At 40.3% G+C, this 23,638-nt stretch overlaps 1 protein-coding gene across 1 annotated transcript in view; it reads right to left on the bottom strand.

Moving 5' to 3' along the window:
- The window catches only part of PSME4 (proteasome activator subunit 4), a 1,396,200-nt gene that overhangs the window by 1,235,009 nt on the left and 137,553 nt on the right, over window positions 1–23,638 (bottom strand). The window contains exons 6-8 of the mRNA XM_069234194.1: window positions 18,868–18,931; window positions 9,549–9,623; window positions 6,218–6,340 (exon numbers count right to left, since the gene is read on the bottom strand). Of these exons, the coding sequence (XP_069090295.1) occupies window positions 6,218–6,340; window positions 9,549–9,623; window positions 18,868–18,931 (262 nt within the window). The remainder of the gene's footprint in view (window positions 1–6,217; window positions 6,341–9,548; window positions 9,624–18,867; window positions 18,932–23,638) is intronic.

Here is a 23,638-nt window from a genome sequence, read left to right as displayed (position 1 = left end):
GCAATACCCCTTACCCTCTAAAGGTATCTGCTAACCAGGCCTCGACTATAAGGCATGTACTATCTCTTGCAAAGAAAACATACAATTGTCATCTTTAAAAGGAAGTTGAAGACAACAATAGCAACCATTTGACATACAAATATAGGTTTTTTTTCCCAGGAAAAGTAGCTAGAGATGATAAAAACATCTTCAAGATATTCTCAATATACATACATACTGACACAGGAGTATAATAAACAAATGTCTATGTAGTAACCAGTGAAAGTTATCTTTTTCTTTTATATAAAAAGGGGGGAACTTCATAGAGTGGCAGAAACCAAAGTGAATATGTGACTCTTATAATGAATAAGACTCATTTGCAAATTAACTAGAAAAGTTGTTGATGACGCAAAAACTGAAAGTTGAGAAGATTCTTAATAAAGATAATTCATCCTATTTTGTACATTCCCTCTTATGACAACACTCTCAAATTATGAACCCAACCTACAAGAAGTCAGGTCACAAAGAAAATAGTTTAACCTAGTTCAGGCATTAAGACCCAAATTTACAACAGATATGAGTATCTTCATAGAGAAGAAAAAGTACCCCGAAGAGGGTAAAACCCTTCCAAAAAGAAGAAAGTCTTGAACGCAAAAGCGAAGAGTAACTCATAAAGTGCCACTAATATTAATTATTCTATACAAAAGAGTGAACAGAATCTACCAAGAGATACTTCTAAATGAAGACCCAAAGCCAGGAAAAAGAAAGAAAAATGTTCAAAGAACATGACCATACAATTGTCTACACCAAATTGTAGAAACACCATCAAACTGTGAAGGCTATCTGGTATAAAAACCTTTAAGAACAAATCAAAGAAAGTCTTAGAATCCAGAAAGTATCATCTTGGGAAGTTTAATGTATTAAATCTAGCAAAAGTAGAAAACTGATACTATCATCTCATAGGTAAAAGTAGAATGTACATAACAAATAGTGTAGCTCATCAGCTACTTTGTTTGATAGTACAAGAAGGACTTATTAAACAGATACACTCAGTGCTGTATAATCCTTATAAAGAACCAAAGGTCGCCCATTACCAATTAGAAGAAGAAAAACTTCCTCACTACAACCCCGATCAATAAGAGGATTATCCTAAAAAAGTCTGTGACAGAAATTAAATAATATACTGACACTACCATGGAGAGGTTTAATATTACACGTTCCCTATAAGGGATACTAGACCTTATCAATTCATGAGCAAATTAGAAAAAATAACTTTCTGCAGAGGGAGCAACTCTGTACCCCCAAATGGAGATGAATATATATATATATATATATATATATAACCTCTCAAGGGGAGGAGCACCACAGCCAGTGGAGAAGCTGGAGATAAATAAATAAAGCAGGAAGCCAAATGAAACACTCACTCGAGATCGGCAGTGAACAGATAGTTTACTGGACACTGTTCCTAACGCGTTTCGCCCGCCTACTTTCCCTACATTAGAAAAATGATTTTATTTTGATGACTCTTGATATAGGCCCCTTGTACACTATCATCGATCATGACTATCATGATCATGGGTTCCTAACACACACTGAAAAATTACTTGAAATGATTCAATAAGGTCTGTGTAACAACATTTTTCTTTTCAACTGCACCCTGTTTAGACAAAAACTCAGGACAGCGAAGGGTTCTTGCCTCGCACCGAGCCTGGCAAATCTATTTCCAGGGTGGTGGGAGGAAGAACTGTACCGGAAGACTGATGGATCACTGAACTTGAACAAGTCATACTTTGGCTTAGATAGAGAGACGATTTATTTCTGACATGGAAGGGTACTGACAGTGAAGCAAGCAGCTTTTGTGAGGAAGTTAAATGATAACCCACATAATTTGATATTTACTCACAACATCAGTAAGAATTATGTAGTAACCAGTATGTACAGAAAGCCCACAGCATGCAATAGTCTCCTTCATGCTCTCAGTAGCCATCCTGAAAATTTAAAATGGGGTTTTATCTACGGGGAGCTGCTGAGAGCAAAAATGAACTGTGGTACAGAGGATGCCTACCAGCGGGAGGAGAAGACAATGTTCTAAAGGTTCAAGGAGAGAAGATATCCGCAGTGGGTTTTGAATAAGGCTATTGAGAAAGCGAACAATATAACCAGGATAGAAACCCTCTTCAACACCAATAACAGATTCAACACTGCTAACCAACCAACTGTAAGGATCATATTGACATACACAATGAGTCCAGGGAGATTTGCAGTATTTTTGCTGAACATTGGCACATTCTCAAAAATGATCTTCATATTGGTGGTACAGTAGGCAACAGACCGCAAATTACCTTTAGGAAAGGCCGCAGTCTAAAAGACATCCTGGTATGCAGTAACATCACTTCCACACAAAGTCTGAGGGACCACACTTTATAAGGTTTCTTCCCATGTGGGCACTGTAAAACTTGTTGAAACAGTAAGATGGTACAGCGAATCTCCGTGCCCGCAGGAGGGAGGGAATTAGCGATAAAACAATTTATCATGTGCAATTCCCACTATGTAGTATATGTCTTGAAGTGTCTGTGCCTTCCGAGGTATGTGGGCAATACAACCCACATGGTGAAGAAAAGAGTGATGGAGCATATGAGGGCCCTCTCGAATTATGATCCCCACTACCTGGTGGCTAGACATTTCAAGGAGCAACATAATAAGAACAATTTGCTCCTTTCCTTCTTTGCTATAAAGCAAATATCTAGTAGCGTAAGAGGCGGAGACTGAAACTCAGTAAAAGAGAATCTAAGTTTATATTAGAGCTGGGAACTAAGGTCCAAGGGGGACTTAACTCTGAAGAACAGCTGGCGATACATCTATATGAGGAGTACGTCCATCTGCCATTCTGCCTTGTCCTGTGTGTAACTTTATGATTTTAATTTTATTGTTGTTTTTGTTAGATTTTTTTAAAGAAAAGTTCAACTATGTTAAAAATATATATTTGCTTGTTTTAATTCAGGAGGAAAGGAAGGGGCCCATGAGAATGCATGAAAATTCTGCAGGACAGTCCCCTACTATTTTCTTCATCTTCATTCAGAAAAATGGCATGCAGATAAGACTGATTTTCCTTTTGCCATTTCTTGGAGTATGTTGGATAATGTCAATGTCATTTAGAAATATGTTTAGACATGATGGTCTTTTTCTCAATGTGTTTGATTGCGGACAGATCATTTATTTGAAAAATGGTTCTTAATAACTGTGGTAGAATCTCTAGAGGTATAATAAAATATATATAGAGAGAGCTTTCGTTCAACCCAGGGAAAGTAGGGAGCATCTGGGACTTTTAAAGAATGTTTTATTCTAGTCACTACTTTGTCTAGTGGGTTGACTGGACATGTCCTCAATATAATAAGAAGGAGGTTGGATGCACATTAGGTGTTGTGATGTGTGATTTGTAGCTCCCTATCCCCTGTTCTTGAATATACCTCATTCGATTTGGAGAGAAGATGTATTTATTCCCACTTGGGGAGTCATTTTGTATTGATTTAAGATCAGGCATGTGTACTTACATGGATGTTCTGAAATTTCTTGTATGCACACACTAGTTTTGGTACGCTGTCTTTTCTATGTTTTCGCCTGAGTCTGCATAAAATAGTCTTTTGTTTGTTTTAGGCACATAATGGTTAAATACACAGTCGAGGTAAATGTGTTCATGTAATCAAGCCCGTTCAGCGGGCGAAACATGTTATAAACAGAGTGCAGTAAATTATTTCTTCACCGGAGCTCACCAGGCAAACAAAACAACTCTCCACTTAGAGTAAAGTAAATTCTGATTAAAGTAATAACTCTTGAGCAATGGAATTTCTTCAGAGTAAAGGTGGAGAACTACCACTTTCACACCACTAATATTAATAAAAGTAGCCTTGAGGCATCAGGCATGAAACCTCCATAGTGTTCCAGGGTAATATGCACCCCAATACTCTATCCTTGACAATTTAAGGAAATAACACCTGCCAAAAGCCGGAACATCCCCCATGTGCCACCATTATGTGGAACAGACATAAAACTGAAAAAGCCTCAGAGCACTGCCAAGGCATGGCTCAACTGTGAAACAAGTAAAGACAAATAACCCCCTACAATCCAGTACAGGAGGTATTAACTAGGCAAAAGGGTAGAGAGGAACCCAGGTAATTTGCTGTTCCACCACTACTGTCACGAAAACACGTTAAAGCGTAGTCAGCCTGTGCACCAAATAAATGTGCACCATCAAATGGCTTATCAATCAATGTGGTTTGAACTCCCTCCGAAAATCCAGAGGTGCGTAACCACACGTGGTGACAGTGCAACTAGGAGGCCATGGCCTAATGCACAGAGTCAGTAGTATCCATACTGCAGCAAATGCTTAGTTTACCTGCTTGCTGGCCATCTCGAATCATAGGGGCAAGGGTGCTCCTGATATCATCCAATATTGTAGGCAAGATGCTTGCTAATGAGCCTCATAATGAATGTGAGAAACGCCCAAGAACGCAAGACGTATTAACAGGGTGCAAAGCAGAACTTATTGAGGAAAACATATGCCTGCCATAAACGTCCAGGTTCCTGGAATCTGTCAGATGGGACATGTGGGAGAGACTCAATATCATGGAAGACTAAAGCAGCCTGTACCACCAAACTAAGATGAGCAGAATGTCAAATGAGGCAAGCCGGATCACCCGGAGCAAGTTAGTGCCTATGAAATATAGCTCGATCAACAGGGGCCCTTGTATCAGCCTTAGCCCAGCCCCCAACAAAATGTCATAGAGCTTCACTGTAAAAACCACTGATTCAACCCGTTTGGCCTTGATGCAGGACATCAATGAGAGGATCCAAAGTTTATTCCACTGAAGGAAATGTCAGATTCAAAACTACAGAAACCTTTCTCAACATGTCAGCAAGAGAAGAGCTCACCTCTGTAGCAAGTCCAAGGGGCGAAAGTAGGCCAGAGGCTAAAGAAGCATCTAAGCCACTAGCTGTAGCTAGGTCAGCTAGCCAACTGTCCTCTCTATGAGGCTGATAAATATCCAACTCATCTACCGCCTCCTCAAGATGTCCCTCAGTAGGATAGGCATGAGTGAACTCTCCAGAATGTGGAGGGAGGACAGGGATTACTGGCATGACTGGTGCCGTACCCGACATCAACTGGCGCCCAGAAGGAAATTCCTCGATGTTGACTTTCCTCAGATGGAGAGAAGGATGCAGCTTTGATCGGCGCTGCCAGTGGAGTCACCGGAGTTGGCTGATCGAATACTGCCGCCGAAGGTGGCAATCCCAAACTGCTGCACCTCCTTGGGAACCACAAGCACTCCAGAAGGAGGTGGTTCACCAGAGACAGCATGAAGGGAAACGTAATACTCACATCTGGTGTAAAGTTGCCCCAGCCCCTGGAGAAGGAGGAAGACTTGGGGTAGACTCTGACCTCGACTCCTCAACCGAGGAATGATGGGAGGTTATACGTGGTGAATTCGGCAACTTCCGTGACTTCAACCACTTGTATAGAGATTTACCTCATGAAGTCGATGGAGAATGGCATCGAAAGAGAATAACTCCTTGAATAGGCCCGCAAACTGACATCAGTACAAGGAGACCTTGGTCCATGCCAGGACATCTCTGACATCCGCGCCACCAGAAGCTTTATATGACGCTCCCTGAGAGCTTTCAGCCGAAGCTGGCGACAGGAGTCACACTCTTCGGTGTCTTGGTGCTCGCCCAGGCACCACATACAAATCGAGTAGGGGTCCATAACATACATTTGTTATCCACAGGACCCACAGCGTTTGAACCCCAAAGACATGGACAGGGAAAAAGAACACTGTACCATCAACAAAAATTCAAAGTAGGCTGAAAACGGCCTGGCAATAGCAGAGCTGCATTGCAAGAGCAGAAAAGAAGGAACTGACGTTGGTGCATCGGTAGGGGGTATACAGACACCACTGACGTCACATCCATTGGATGATGTTAATAGAGTAACGCGACGCAGTTTTCTGATGTGCATACATTTAATAGGGAAAAAAAATCTGGATCCAAGCTCGCGGCAGGGGAAGATTCTAAAGTAAGAAATCTGCGGCTACATGTCTATCAGATATGAAATATAGTCAGTAATAAATGTAATTAACAAACTGGCTACAGGGAATTGGTCTAATAGGAAAAAGAAGGTGATACAAATGCTACAAATTCTTCGAGTATAAGACATGCATGAAACAATAAAAATACTACATACCATCATGGCGGTGATCCATGTTACTGAATGCCCCACATCATAAGCATTTGTTAAAGATCTTGGAACTAAAACCTGTCCGCTTCCCACTGGAAGATTCAAACTTCTGAGAATCCTGGTGAAGATCTAAATAAAAACAAACATGTCAAATAAAGTACTGTGGTAAAATATGAACTCTATATGCATTTCTGTCTTAAAGTCTTGACTTCACACACATTAGATACATCTTACTCAACAATAAATGCCCACAAGCTATTCAACAGACAAATGAGGTTCCCATACAAAGCATCAAAACTAAAAAAGAAAAAAAATATATTTTTATATATATATATATATATATATATATATATATATATATATATATATATATATATATATATATATATATATATATGTGTGTGTAAAGGGGGAGGCTAAAAACCCATAAGCAAATACACTGCTACTTAAACATGTCTTCAAGAGAGAGAATTTTAGTACAAGTCTTGGGGAGCCTAAAACAGCAGGTAACCAATCACAATTCAGTTCTCTAGCAACTTTAATAGAAGCAAACCATTTTAGAAGGATTTGAAAACCAACTCAAAGAATGGGAGTTACTATAAACGTACAGGAAGGCATACATTTTTGCTTTAAGTTGTAACCAGTTCAAATTGACATTATTCTTAGAAATGGGTAATGAAGAATTGAAAAAAAATGATGCAGCAGATGGTTAGTCAACTGTTGCGTAAAAGGGAATACAAAGATAAATGTCAACAGCACGCCTTAGCATTGCAATTTTTCATAGAGTAAAATGCTACATGTAGGAACAATAAACAGAGAAAAAAAGTATTTTCAAAATGTTAAAAGGATCAATATTAACATGTGAAAACTTGGACTTCATAAAACAGTACTATCAATAATGCTCCCACGTCAGCTCCACTGGGAAGTTAGGGAGGGTGGGGGCCAACAAATTGAGCTCAAGACTAAGACTGATCATAATTCTCCTGTCACAGACTCACATTCTTCCTTTTGAGAAAGTGTACAAATGACGAAGAGTGAGCTTTGGCTCTGTCTCCTTCAGTCCTGTTTTTTGTATTTATTTATTTTATAATGGTAGCACACTTTAGTCACAGATTTGAGACAATGTCCATGACATTTTAGATGAGCTCAAAGAAGCAATTGTTGCTCATCATCATTTTTTTGGATGCATGCTCCAACCTCTTAGGGAGCGTGTTTCTACTGAAATTTAAGAGGTACGCTGTATCCATCAAGAGGCATGGTCTATTTGGTGAATGCCAAAATCATCTGGAAAAGAAGGTTTTACTTCCAAAAAACATTCTTTATTATAATCAAATGCTTACTTTGTGTATGATATAAGTAGGTATGTAAATCAGATGTTATATTTTTTAAACGTTTGTGTGCAAAGCAAAAAAGGCTACAGAAAAAATAAAAGGTGATTCATTTGAAACATAACACAACAAAAATTATATAACAACCATGAACATCTTATATGGCAGATGTTCAAAAGCGTTTTTCGCTTATTTTAGACATTTTACTGGATTGTCGATATAACTTGAATATAATATACTGCCCGAGGGCAAAGAGGATAAAAAGTACACCATTTCTTTAACTTTCTTTCTAAAATTCCACACTGTTAGCGCTCCACACTTAGACAAGGGATTTTAAAGGATGACTCCACCTGGTTACATACCACTTACAGAGGCAGGAGAAAGGCATTCAAATGGAGGCAAATACCTGTGATCACAGTAGTCTTTAGTTGAAATTTGAGGAATATTGTGAAAGGATAATAATTACCTTTAGTTTTTTTCTTCCCGATATATAAACAAAAATAGCAGTGGAAGCAACCTTTTAAAGTGTGAAACCAAAATTTGTTTGCCTGGCATGCATTGTGTAAAATGCTAAAACATTTCATACTATCTCCAGTATATGTTATTTTACGTGCTAGAGTTGCCTTTGGATCATTAACTTTGGTAGGCTATTGTAGGCAATGGTGCTTGAGCTTGTGGCTGGACCTTGTAAAAATGAAGTAAAAGCACGGTCTGTGCAAGGAAAGACCTCATTTGATGTTCCTTAGTGCATTTGCAACATGTATTAGATCGAATGACAGCTGTATTAGCTCGAATGAGTGTAGCCACAGCCCAGTTCTGTGGCATGATTTTTCGTCCGAATGGAAATATTAACTTGCGCTTTATAAAGCACTCCATAGCACAAGACTGCCATTTGTAAGTGCAAGATCTCAACCAAGGCATGATGACAAAGCTGTATGTACACCTAAGTATAGAACACACTGCAATACAAGCAGGTAAGAAAATGTACATATGATGTGTTGCTTCTTCATGATAATGATGCATTAGGCTCACGGTGTGAAATCACTGTCTTTTTACATGTGCTGATCTTCAATTTTGTAAATTTTAAAAATAATACATTTATCTTCAACTTTCACTTGAGTTATTTGTAAATGGTGTAAATAATTAATATAAGGATAACTGAAGGGGCAACATGTACTGCTGCAGGCAAAAGCACAAACTGTACGTTGCCTGTGCAAATACTAGTGTCGTAGAGTAATATACCATGTTTGTTTTGGCTTTGATTTTTCAAACAATTATAAACAAAAGCTTTAGGAAAACTAATAGTTCTGGCTCTAAAGCACCAGTTAATAAACACAGCAATTAATGATGCCTGTGCTTGCAAATATAAGCACACTGCAGCCAGGTCAACTGGCTTTGCCAAGGCTCATTATTTATTTGTTAGCCATTAGTATCGCACTCATACAACCAGAAAAAAAAAGCTGCTGAAAAATGAGTGTGAGCGTGTGGATGGACGGGCCAAGGAAATGAAGAGTTGACGTAAAGGAAATGGCAAGAAGGCATTCCTTTTAACCACCAACAGATGTGCAAGTCACTAAGGTGTTTAAGTGACCATCTAAATGCAACTGGTACATACTTTTCATAGTGTTAAGCTTGTAGAAGTGCGCAGACTCACTTTTGAATCATCAACGGAAAACATATTACTTAAAATTCTTTATGCTGTTATTTATCTAAAATCATATCCATTTCACAAACATGATCTCTGAAAGGAAAAAACAACATTAAGGAAGTGCCACCCAAAAACTGTTATGAACGCTAACAAGAAACATAAAGCAATGCTCATGTATTTTTTGGTTTACATAATTATATTCAATTACAATCCAATGCAATGATTTGGCCAAACATCCAAAAGCAGGTCAGAGAAGCCTACCCATTGAATTGTGTCAGCATTTCACCTGACGTTAAATAGGTCTGAGATGAAACAATATTTGCTAACACAGAAATCTGGTCAATAAAGTAGTGACTGTTACCTTTGGTATGTATGGCTCCCAGTCAATGTACCCAATGTTGTCAGTCGCCAGGCGTGCAAACAGATTTACTAGATGCTGCAAAAAAGAGATAGAAGATAAAACACCTTTCACTAATCATGCTATTAAAGAGCAATATTTTGGTAAAAATGTCTTTGTGAAGACCTTAGTATCGCTTCAAAATACAGAACTGCTGAGAAAACGACAGCAAAAAAAGTCTTCACTGCAAAATTATGGTGATAAAAATCAGCACAACGAGATCTTAATCTTTGAGAAGGACCACTGAAATAATTTCGGAGTCCTTAAGCACGCTGGGTGTTGTAGATTTCCAGCATAATTATTGAGGCAAAAATACACCTTTACCCATTATTTAAATTGCTAAAGTAGGTCTAGCTACTTACAAAGATAGTAGAGGGTGCTATGTTTTTCAGTTGTCTAGGTACAAAGCTCCTTGCCTGGCAACGATAAATCCTAAATTGAAAACCCACGTGCAAATAAAATAATGCAGGATGAAGTTTTAAGCACACTGGGATGATTAACAGCTGACCACGAGACAAAAAGAGAGTTTTCTTTATCAAATCATTGCACAAATGCAAAACGTTAGACACTAATTACACTACTTCGAGCATTTACAAATCAAATATAATTTCTTCACATGAAGTGCTCAAATGACTAGTCCAGATCTCTTTTAAATAGTACATAAAAACAGGGGAAATTCATTCGAGGAGTATTTGATGGGCTCTCCTGCCTAAGCTAGATTCTTTTAATACACGTATAAACACAGCAACCCGGCGAACAAAAAACATAAAAAGCTACATGTTGTTTCTTTATGGACTCTATTCCTATACAATCCTCATCCTTCGATTTTTTACAAGAAGCACCCGTAGAGGTGTTTTTTTTTTTTTTTTTTTTTTAACATAAACCCGTAAATCAGGGTATCAGTTTGATACGATTTAGTTGTTTTTTTTAGGTCCTATGGGGGTTTATGACACACTTCTTTGAGAGGTTTGATGCCATGTGAGACTATCTTGCAGGGAACATTCAGGACAAAACACTTGAAGGCAAGTGCAGGTAAACTCAATTCCTCATCGGACACCAGCATAAAGCCACTGCGCCCTTGGCATTCTTCAATCACTTCACAATCGCCACCTTTCTGGTACAAAGCTACCATCCTGTTCCAATTTTTTCCATTCTCCAGAACCACTGAGTAGCGACGAACATACTTCACTTTGGCGGGCAGGCCCCTTGAACTTCTACACCCACCTCTAAGTTGCCCACTTTTTACCTTTACCTAATCACCTGCCTTGATAACCACTAGGGTTACTCCACTACCACTGTTTACTCCTTTCCTTCTTTCATCTTCTTGACCTCCACCTGCCATCTATTCTGTCATCCACGATGGCACCAACTTTGTTTCTGGAAGTCTGTCTCACGTAATTTCAAAAGGGGTTTTACCATTGACGTCATGTTCACTAGTGCGATACGCCCACAACATTACCATACGAAGTTTCTGCACATTCTGTCCACTCATCTCTGCCATCTGAATGGTACCCTTGATCATCCTGTTCGCTCTGTCTGAAATGCCATTGGCTTGAGGATTGTACAAGGATGTACGGTTATGTTGTACACCACAGGACTTAAGGAAAAAAACTGTATCTCATTAGACGTTAACTGAGTACCACAGTCTGTTATAATTACTGAGGGAACCTCCTTGTCATTAAAGACCTCTCTCAACAGAACAATGTTTGCCCTGGTGGTTATCTCCTTCATGAACTTCACAACCAACCACTTGACGTGGAGATCCATTAACACCAATGCCAAACTCATATCGCTTCTCACTTCAAGCATGGGCCCAACAAGTCCATACTTAAGGTGTGCCATGGTTTACCCAGATCCACAGTAGATCCCAAATCAAATTTCACACCAACCCTTAACCTCTTCTCTTCCTCCCCCCACACATATACATACACACAGATCATACTCTTCAACCCACTTCTCAACTTGATCATCCATTCCAGGCCCCACCACTCGCTTCTCAATATTTTCTTTGTCTTGGTTTGTCCTAGATGCCCTTCATGTGCAGCCGTAATCAATTTAGATCTTCAACCTTGAGATGGAACTCTATCTCCCCTCATTATTACTCTCACCCCACACACGGACAATTCATCCAAGCCTGTAAGCCTAAGGGAAGGCGAAACAGTACTTTCTCTCCTGCCACCAAACTGAATCAAGCATTTTACTTCTTTCAATGTCTGGTCAGCTTCCATCTCTTCCATCCACTCAAACACAGATATCATATTAGCTCCACATGCTTCCACTACATCATCCACTGAGGCAACGGCCCCTTTCCTCTGCCAGAACAGCTGGTCCATCAACTTCACACCAATCTCTGGACAACCATGACAAGCAATCTACATGACAATTCTTCTACCCCTGGATACATTCTAATACATAGCAATACTCCTGGAGCCTAGCAGCCATCCTAGCCAACCTCGCAGAACCTTAACCTGCTCCCTAGGAAGAAGAACCCTCACTAGTGTTTTGTGATCTATATGCAACACAAATTTCCTTCCCACAAATAAGTTATAAGTACTCTGCCACCCATGTCACATTCCAACCAGCAGAATCAACTTATACTTCTATAATCAAGTGATTGCACCTATCAAAACAGAGATGACAGAGGTCCACCTTTAGGTAAAGTAGGAATGGCTCTGGGAATCTACCTGTTGTACTGCTGCACCTATACTCCGCACCATGCCCTTTAAGTGCTCCTCAGCAGCTGGATGTGAATTCTCACATCTCTGGGAGTTGGCCGCTGGTTTGCTTGTAGGAAGGAAGTAGCAAGTGAGTTCTGAAGAGGTGAGTAGCCAAACTGCCTATACTCCTTGCCACCCAGTGTGTTTGGCCCTTCATGAGACCACAACTTCTTAAGTTGCTCCTCAGTCCTTCCTCCACACATCTATCCCCATGCCTGATGCAGCAACTCAAAGAAAGTAGGGCAGGGAGAGAAAATCTTGGAGAACTCTTGCACAGAGAGACCCCTGGTGGCCAACTGAAGTATAAGCTGAAATACAACATGGACTGCAAAACTAATAGGGTACCCAACAAACACTTTAGAAATCACAATAAGTGGAATTAATACTAATAATATAAAGGAAAAACCAACAGAGTTTACTTGGGACAATGCAGTGGCTTACACACAAAAAAGTCAATACTCCATTTCACAACTTTAAATTATCATCTTTAAAAAATACTTATATCGAAATACATTGATTGCATTCTCTTGTAAATATAAAAAAACTAATAACATAAATCGATCTTATTTGCCATATTTCTCTGCTGCTTACTATACATAAAATCACTTACTAACATCTGAAAGTCAGTGAAACCTTACCCTAGTGGCCACGATTCAAAAAACATGGATGCTATTAACTATAGGTCTGCCTTTACTGCATACTGAACAGTTTTAAACAGTTTGTGAAAGAAAGGTAAAGTGACAACTTTCAATACCCTAAATTCTGACGTACGAGCAAATAGAGGAGACGCCATTTAGATAATTAAATGTGGACAGTATTATTAATTTCTCTAGAGCGAGCAGATTTCAAACCATCCTTAAAGTCACATTTGCATGATGTTAAGCACACCCATTCTTAATGAGAGGTATGAAATTGGAAAAAGTGGGAGTGAAAAATAATATGGAACTATAAATCTGATTAATTAGCTAGTGCCTTCCACATTTCACCTGTGAGCCTAGGCATATAATGAATATGAAAGTGGCGGGATCAGCTAAAGGTACGTCAATGAAAAAGCACAGATGTTAAGGCTGATTTGGCAAAATGCAAGGAGACGTAATTGCATAGCTGTTCAAAGCTGAACCAGGTACATGCCTGATTATCAGTATATCCACACAAAATATACTAGCATAACATTTTGGTTGTCTTGAAAATGTGACATGGATCCTATCCTTCTGAATCTAAACTCGACATCTATGGTCTTGGGCTGCTTAAGCACACTTACTATGATGAAATTGCCATAGTTGGTTCACTCTCATTGTAGTTTTGGACAAGCAAATCGCACCTCATTCATGCCATACCATATTAGCTTAGTTAATAAACTTTACAACCTAGCAACAGAGAAATTCAGCAGCAGGACAAGCATGATTTAAAACTACGCAAAATGATCATTGTTATTAGTGGTACTTGTGCAAAGAATAGATACGTTTTTACCCTTTATTCAATGGTAAGTTCTTTCCTTCAACTTTATCGCAGACATGTCCTTGCTAACTACCATAGCGTTATACCTTGCTGAATTGGAGCAACACTTGAGGCCTATGTAATTTTCAGGCATCCCAGTTACTAGTCAAGGGACCAAAATATAATTTACTCAAATGGGTTACTAATCCAGGGTATTTAACAAAAGTATATATCTTATGGTGGGGGCGATAAATAGATGGATTGTAGTGGATAAATGTTATATTGTCTGCACCCCACAAGGGAATGATCCTCTGCAAAACAATGAAGGCATCTAATTACATGTTCCTGATACTGCACACCAAACACGCAAAGGTATGGGGCATTTGAGGAGATAGGATGAACCATTTTCCCGCTATATAGATCAGAATGAGATAAATCCCACTGATAGACACAGTGGCCAGTGGCTGGGCATAAAGTGGCTTTAGTGGTAATGTGCCATGAAATGTAATTCTCAGAATGAAAGCCACTCTTATCTGAAAACCAGTAGCTATGAGGTACTACAGAAGAATCATACACCCAGATTAAGGAAGTTTATTAATCACATGACTGAAGAAGCACTCACACTGGGATGGATAACTGAGCAAGAGACAGAGTTTTAGCAAAAGATCCAGGCGTAACTTGCTTCTACATTCTCCCATAAATTCACAAACCCTGGTTCCTTCCAACTGGAAGGCCCATAGCTTCAGGGATCAATTTGATAGTGGAACCAGTGTCTACATTTTACAACAGGATCTTAGGACCCCTTGTCAGAAATATGCCATCCTTTACGAATGACATGAAATATGTTCTGTCTCTTCTTAGGCATCAGAATGCTCATTGGTATGGACATAGAGGCTCTGTATACAGGCATCTCCCAGAGATGCACATTGGAAGTGGTTGGATCCACACTTGGAAATCAACTCAATTGATGTGAAGACATACAATGAGAAACCTACAACTCTAGCTACAAAGTTGGCAGCCTACCAGTACACTAGTAGGATCACTAAAAGAGCAAGAAAGAGCATGGAGTAATAATAAGAAAGCATTAGTGGAAACCAATTCAAAACAGTCTTCGGACACAATAACACATGTGGCCACTTTTTCTTCTGTTTCTAACCAAGTGATGAAGATTATCTTTAAAAATGAGAGAATATTGAAGAGCACAGTAAGTATTTGAGAACCCAGAGATTTGTTGTTCCACACAAAACATACTACACAAACCTCTACTGCAATTAGCACACTTGGGGCTTACCACTGGTGACTGGGCACTATCCATGGCGCAGATGCTCAGCCTTTCCATTCACAATGACCACAAAAGAAGACTTTGGTTGGTTAAGGCTCACACGAATTGCACTAGTGAGCACTTTATTTACATAGACCCCACGAAAAGTACGCATCTGCATTACTGAGCACCATAGCAACATCACGTGTAAACGAAGCTCGACCAAAATGATGAACCATTTCCTAGACAAAAAACACTCAGAAAATGACCTTAGAAGGGTGGTCCTTGAGAATCTTAACATACTAATAACCAATAAGCTCCTACAAGTTCCTATGAAGAAAAAACAGAGATGGGAAACGTCCAGCCCAAACTGCCAGGTCCTGCCTGGACCTGAAACAAGCATCCTGGGTCAGGTTTCCTCCAGTTTCCTCCGACGGGAAACAGGGTCAAGAGTGATTTGCATATGGCTGGGTCCAAACTGTGGTGGTATGGTGAGCAAAAGAACGATGAATTACACCCAGATCTGTGACTGTGGATTATTGTTTGCATTGTTCAACACTCCATCTATCATCCTTTTGTGTTACTACCTTTTAAATACACTGCATCCTGCCCATGTAGCTGGCTTGGGCCTACCTTTGGGGTGTCTTATAGGTCATAAAAAGGGAAGGTTTGGGCCTGGCAAGTGGGTGCACTTGTCAGGTCGAAATGGCAGTTTAAAACTGAACTCACAGACACTGCAATGGCAGGCCTGAGCCTTGGTTAAAAAGCTACTGAGTGGGTGGTACAATCAGTGCTGCAGGCCCACTAGTGGCATTTTATTTACAGGTCATGCGCACACCTGGTGCACTATACTAGGGACTTACTAGTAAAACAAATACACCAATCATGGATACACCAATCACCAAACAATTTTGACAGGAAGTACTTGCACTCTAGCACTGGACAGAAGTGGTAGAAGGCCCAGAGTCCTAAAACCAGCAAAAACAGGTCAGATAAAATAGGAGGAAGATGGCAAAACATTTGGGGGTAACCCAGCAAAAAAGGGCCAGGTCTAACAACAACTCATTTCTGTGTTTATTTTATAAATTATAGGACCATTCAACTGGCACAATGTGAGTATTACCATGCAACATATGCATGATTTCTTTACTGCACGAGTGCTGGAAATTGTATGAATACAGAACAGATAAAGCACTAGGGATCCTAGGCCTGAGGAAAGCCAAGGACCCCATTCAGTGACCTTTTCAAGGATGAAACATGTTGGCCCACATGACGTGGGAAAACTACTAACTCTTAAGCAACGCCTCTTAAATGTTTAATCATCTTGTTGGCCCTCCATATTAAGGGGAAATCATTTGGAAGAAGTCTGAGATTTTTAAACCCACACTTTGGATCATATACCTATCACCCAAAAGAACCCCCTGCAAAAAAGCCTATTCATCAGTAAAAGCATTTCTGACACGTGTGGGGGCAAATGATGAAGCATAACACCTGGTTCTAGTTTTTTGTAATACCAGAGTCCTTCATTCACAGAGATAACACGGAAATTAGAGTCCCCTTTACTCTGGATCTCAGTTAAAAAAATGTGTTGCATATGGCTTTGTGATTATAACATGAAGCAATGTAGGAAAATATGGCATACTTCGAACATGAAAGACCACTCAACTCAATAAAATGTATTTTTGTACCCTCCAGCCCAACAAAGCTTGTAGCTAATGGATTTGTTTTGGATAAGACTAAATACTCTAGGAAGATTCTAAGAGGCAGATCTCCCAAGAAGCACTTGGCACTTTACCAATGCTTTAAAAATATAGGTTTCTAATCAGCAGCATTTGTAAATTGAAATCAGTAAAACTGGCTTGACAAATAGATCGCATAGCTAAACAAAAGTCGTGTGGATCCCGAGAAGGTACATACGAAAACTAGCGATTTCAGTGATATGAAAAAACAGCTACCCCAATCTTTTTAGAAAGTTATGTATTAGACCATCATAGTCATGTTGTCTAATTTCAGCACTGTTTCCATTAGGGCTGTATTCCTTGTGTGCGTTCAATTAAAGTAATTTTTCTTTTCAGTTGCCATTGACGTTTCATGCTTGATGCATGTCAAATTTCCTTTACATTGAGGGCTGTATGTATTTTGGTGTGTGTGATTTAGTACAATAGATGGCAGACACGACCTACTGCACTACGAAGCAGTGTAGAAATGGTAAAGTAGTGTTGCTATGATGCTGAACCACAAGGTCAGTCAGTAATCGGAGAAAATAGTGTATTATGGTGGGACGGAGTCCCTAAAATGTAGTACAGCGTGATGGGTTAGTCGCCGAAGTGTACTGTAGCACTGTGATCACAGCGCCAATATAGAATGCAGTATGTTTAGTGTTCAAATAAGGCAGTCCAGTGTGACAATTTATTTTAATTTTAAAAATAGATCATACTATACGTGCTCACACTGAGTAAAGTCTCCAGCCTGAAGAGGCCAAATAGTATACCATTATTCTTCTTACATGCAACGGACTCCAAAATTTCAACTACCCCCAACCTTTACACTACCCTGCAGCAGGAAACTAAAATATGAGCTGATATCTAATTCATTTCCCCCCATTTCTGAACGGATATCTTACAAAGCTACAGAGTGTAAAAGGTAGGTTTTGGATTCACTCAAGTCCTTCAGAAATAGGTTTTATGGATTTTTACAGCATATGTGAACTATTATGCCTAGCTAGGTTTAGCATTTCAGCATTGGCCCAGAACTCACAAACACATTCATATGTTTCTTAACTTTCCTTTTAGCCAACAATAATGCAATTTCAACAAATTCTCCTTGCTGTTTTTGAGCCTGTTGTGTCAAAACAGCTCCATCACAAAAGGATCTCTTGGGCTTGTGATAACATCAACCGCAGAACAGTTCTCCTCATTCTGACAAAGTATACGGCACAGTCATGCCAGGATCAGAAAAAACCTCCATTGTCCCACATGTGACATTTCCAAAATATTTGAAGATATATTGGATGCAGCTTTTTTTTAGCTTGTAGGATGTAAGATGCAATGATGCCAAATTATGAAATGCAACAGTTTACGTTTCAAATTTGCAGGTACTGGCTACTCCTCAGCATATCTGAAACTGGTATATGCCACTGAGAAGCAATGTACCAATTTGGCTCGCATTCCCTCTTTAACCTACTGTTGGCATACTAACAAAACCTATCTAAATCAATAAAAAGAGAAGGCCTAAAGCTATTTTTAAAATGTAAGATGTAAATATATAGTTGATGCTTTGTTTTTCACTAAAACGTCTGTGCCCGCTATAGGTCAACACAGAGAATGTGAACAGCCGGACTGCATATTGTTTGTTTCTCTGCTGTTTACACTAGCTTGCCCGATATTCCTAAAGGATTCTAAAGGACGGGTTCAAGAACTGAAGCCGTTTAATGAAATGTTCACTGTGCGATTTTCCAAACCAAATAGGACATCTTTATGGTTTAAATGGGACACAAAAAATACGTACTTCTTTCCTCAACTGGTCAGAGGAATACAGAAAGTGAAGCCACATAAACAAGCCTGACTTAACCACTCAGATTTACTGTTTAATAAAGTGGGCATGTAGCATTCAAATCGTATAAAAACAATGCTTGAGGTAACAACAAAACCTAATCAGAACCTGAGAAGCAAATAGGAGCAAATATTGGGTTAGCAGAAGCCCTCAAAGTGAATGATGAAAAATGAAAATTAGCATAGAAATTAGCTAATATAATTTTGCATTGATTAGGATGGGTGTTCTAAAATGACATTGAACTACCGGGTGTACCTGCACAACCTTTTAATATATGCAGTTCAGAAAATATCATAAAAAACAGCAGAGTACTTACCGCTTCCCACTGTGGAAGATTTTGAACTGAAAGCCAGAGACCCATTAACTCATCAAACCAAAGTCTGCAGGAGAATAAGATCTATTAGGTTTCAGGACATAAAGGATTTCCGTTTATGATATGTAAACAAAGCAGTTACAGAATGCTGTACGCTGGCCTTCAACCATATTTACAACGATTCAGTAGAAAAAAAAACTGATGCAGTGATGAAGCACAATAATATTCACATTTATTTCAGATGTATCAGATGATCATTAATAAAAGTCTCACGAAACAGAACTGTGTGGTAAAAACAGTAGGACAGTCGGCTCTGGATTGTGATTAATTTCAGTCAAAGTAGAGAAAATAAATATATATGCTTTTAAACATGAACCATAATAGCAGGTGCCAATGTTGGAACAATGCATTTGGGAATCATCGGTGCAATGGCAATGTCAACTGATTTAATAAATCATATACATTTGCAAATGGGACTAACCTAGTGGTACAAAGTAAAATAGGATTCTGCAGTTGGGAGAACCTTAATTTCAAGTGTACTGAAAATAATTACACACCTTTTCATAGGGAACTGGTAAGGTGGCTTAGTGAGTTATCATTCACTGTGCATAGCAAGCACATCACAGGTCTGGATTCCCCTCAATGATTTCATACTACCCCATCATCTCTAATTTATAATCTGAGACACAACTCCTTATCCCCTCACTTGGTCAGACAACTGTGTGGTCCCTTTATCTGTATTGTTTACCACGGAAACCCCTTCATCACCAACTTGACATGTAAATCGGGGTTACAAGAGTTGTGTCCAAAATAATTTCTCTTCAATGGGTCATAATTCCAATTAATTCAAGTTGTATGTATCAATATGGTATTTCTAAAGCGCAACCCTAGCCAAAAGGCAGTGGAGTGCTGTACTTGGTCAAATGCAAGCTTAACACTTAAAATCAGCAAGTAAAAGGACAGAAAGCAGAGTTGTGGACGGTTAATGCATTGTAGTACATTGTTCTTTAAAGAATTGGGTATTCAACTGTTTCCTAAATTGGAGCAGTGTTGGGGTGCTCCTGATTGCTACAGGGATGTTTTTCCAGATTCTGGGTGCATAGATTGAAAAGGCTTGTTGTCTTTTTTTTTCTTTTTTTTACACTTCTTAGTCTGTAATCTGATGGTGTCCTGGATGTGGGAACCACACCAGGGATGGTGAACTTGTCTGTAAAAGATGCAGTTGGCTTTGAAGGTGATGTGGCCTGGGAGGGGAAACCAATGGAGTTCCATCAGAGTGGGGATGATGTGGTCATATCTCTTCAGGCCCTAAATGAGACATGCTGCTGTGTGTAGGATGCCACTAAGGGGTGTTAGTGTGGAGTCCGGGAGGGCTTGTGAAGGGAAGTGCCATTTTTTGACAAGGTCTCCCCACTTTTTGAACACTGGTACTGAGGTTTTTTGCTGAGGTGCACAGGGTCCCTGCTAAACAGGCTAAACCAGTGCCAGTGCTCTTTTCCTAACAACACAAGCACATATTGTGCCACCCTCAGGGACCCCCTTAAAAGCAAGAAGCACAGAGCGGCCAACACAGACTGTATGTCCTGGTGCAGGTCAGGTGAACACACGACATGGCACACCCTTGGTGTACCATGTCTCCATCACTACATCAAAGTATATGCAAGTCACCCCTTAGGCAGGCCTAGGACCCCTAAGGCAAGGTGCATTATATTTGATGTGTGGAGCAGATATGCCCGTGATGCCCGGCTCCACTGCTGAGCATTGCAAGTGAACAGGAAACCATCTTAAGGTATGTGCTGGATACGCATCAACAAGAGTGACTTAGTCACATAACGGCTTCACCTAACCCTATGGTGTCTGCTATCAAACAACTCATCTTAATAAATCCAGACTGATGTCAGTCTCGGATTTATTATGACGTGTACTCCAAGGGCAACTTAGAGGTGTCACTAGCCTCTTGATGTGCTGACTGACTAGTTTTGGCCAGTCTGCCACCACCACACAGGTTTCTGACTCCCTGGAGGTGAGAGCCCGCGCTCTCAAGGGTCAGAAATAATGTCTGCTCTGAAGAGGGGTGTTACCACCCACTCCAGCAGGATGGCTAGCAGATGTGCATACCAGGGCCAGAATCTTCAAAGACTCTGCTGCCTTTGGTAGGCAAATCCCCGTCTTCCCCATACCTAGGTGTAGCCAGCCCCAGCCACGCAGCCCATTTTGCACCAGGACAGGCCAGAAAATTAGCTAGTCAGTAAACGTGTACCACCTCTGAGCTAAACACACCCCTTAGGTGAGCTACCAGAGGTGGACATTCGAGGAAGGGTTCCACCATCTTGTTTATGGTTGGAACTATGCCTTCTGGGATAGGAATATGCTCACTCTTCACAGGAAGTGGTCATATATGGGGTGTAGGCACCCCAAGGGTAAGTAGTCCGTTGGCTATTACCCTACACACCCTTAAACTCCCCTGAATTCGTTATTTAGGTGGCTCCTCAACACAGAGTACAGTTCTCTGGTCTCAAGAAGAATGGCACCAAAGAGCTGTGAAAAGCAAGAACAAAGTAGTAGCTACTGACTTGGCCCAACCCTGCCAGCCTGTTTGCAGTATGTGATCATTATGTCAAAGTCATCGCGTACTGCAGCCGCTCTGCCTCCGGAAGCCTGGGTGGACTGCCTGAACTTCTAAAAAGCACCAGGATCTCCTGTGGAGTAGTGGAGCTACTTTCCTGCACCTTGCAGGCACCCGAGAGGAACCCTGAGGACTCTGGACTGCCTAAAACCTGACACCGGACATCACCACTGCACCCGGGCCCACTAGCCCAACCTGAAGTGGGCCAATGGTGCCAGCGTGGTTCCCCAATCCTCGGGGACATGAGCCCACCTTGAGCGTCTCAACTGTGGACTTCCTGAAGCAACCTGCAGCCTCTTTGTAAAGGCCTCCCCCTCCTCCCAGAATTTTGCTATTTCTTTTGAAAAATGAATCAGTATTTATTCTAGCAACAGTATTCTGGTGTTAAAAAATAATATACATGAAATATCTATTTTTCTAACAATTGGTCTTGAGTACCTTCTTCAGTGTGTGTCTCATTCATTGCCTCTGTGAGTACTACAAATGCTTGGCACTACCTCCTTATTAGCGTAACTGCTCGCCCACACTACCACAAACGAGAGCTTTTGGGATTGTCATTTGTAACCCTCTAAGCCAATAAGAATTGCCTGGACTAGCTGTATAGATCCCATACACTGGTGCACTACATAAATAGCCAGCTTCCAACGGCATAGAGTAGGAAGGACATCATGCACATACAGGGTTGAGGGTTTTAACAGCAGTTCTGAAGTCAGTTTCTGGAATAAACAGGTTTTTTTTTTTTATAAAAGAAAGCTAGTACGTTGGCCAAGCGGAGGTCTTCCAGGCCCACACAGACCTAAAGTAAGCTAAAGGCATCATATATAGATGGGGATACATTTCAGATCATCTCTACGTGGGAAAGCATAAAACTAACTTTGGCTTGCTGAAGGGAGCAGGCACACTGTTTAGACTGTGGGAGCAAAGTCAAACTCGGTCTTTGTCTGCCAAACTGGATATGAGAAGGAGAAGGAAAGCATGGAGAACAGCAGCCAGCAAGCAAAGATAATGTAAACCTAGTAGAAAGGAGGTTGTGGAAGGCAGAGAAAGTGTGCCTTTACAACTCGAACATGTTGGTGCCCTCCATGTAGTCAGACCCGTTGAACCCTATCTGAGTGAGCTACCAGATCTGTGAGACAATTGATGTCCTACTACATCATACACACACACATACACACAACCATGCGCACACACACACACACACACTCTCTTATTTAGGTAGACCGCAAGTTATGTTGACGCCATTTTTTTGTTTTTTTTACTTTAGTTGGGTAAGGGAGGGAAGGGTGACACCACAAGCAAGACTGCATACCATACATCAATTTTGTCCCCAATAATACACGTATTCCCTTACACAGAATCTTTCCCCAAGGACACACACACATATACCCATCATGAATAGAAACATGCAACTTAAGATAGTGACATATAATGTCTAAAGCCTAAACATCCCCACTACGCTCTAGGCACTTCCTCACATAATACCTAGCACTTACGCACACCAATAAAGTTTGGGGAGCCACACTTGTTGGTATAAAACATATATTTGTAAAGCTAGTGGTCAAAACTGACATAAGAGGCAGGTGGCTGATTTTGATGAGTGAATAGGAGGGCCAACCGGTTACAACAAACGATCTGCGCCCCTAATGTAGGGCAAGAGATATTCCTCATCCCAACAATACAACGAATAATCCAAATCTCACAACAATCCAGGTATCCAGTTGTATCTACCAGGGACTTTAATTGTGTGATACATACAACACAAGATAAGTCGAAGTAGAAGGGACAGCAGTTCCATCAACCACAAGTAAAACACTGCTCAACGATTTGGGCTTAATTGACTCTTGGTGCAACTGACACCCACTCGGGACATTATTCCCATTTCCCAGCATCCCACCAAACCTATGCGGGCATAGACAATATCTGGTTAAACTAAAAGCTAGAGTAGAGAGTTCCAGAGGTAGCACAGGCACCCCACACAGTATTTGACCATGGTTCAATACAGCTAATTATCAAATGGCCTAGGAAAGATTACAAGAGCCCTTGGCATCAGAATGATCCCCTCCCCCACAAAATGATCCTGCTCCCCCAAAGAAATAAAACAGAATTATCTCACTGTTAACATCAGAAAACGTGACCTGGGAGTGATAG

The sequence above is a fragment of the Pleurodeles waltl genome, chromosome 5, assembly GCF_031143425.1.
Source record: "Pleurodeles waltl isolate 20211129_DDA chromosome 5, aPleWal1.hap1.20221129, whole genome shotgun sequence".
NCBI lineage: Eukaryota > Metazoa > Chordata > Amphibia > Caudata > Salamandridae > Pleurodeles > Pleurodeles waltl.
The sequence above is the reverse complement of the archived record's forward strand: the minus strand, read 5'-3'. Positions and strand labels throughout refer to the sequence as shown.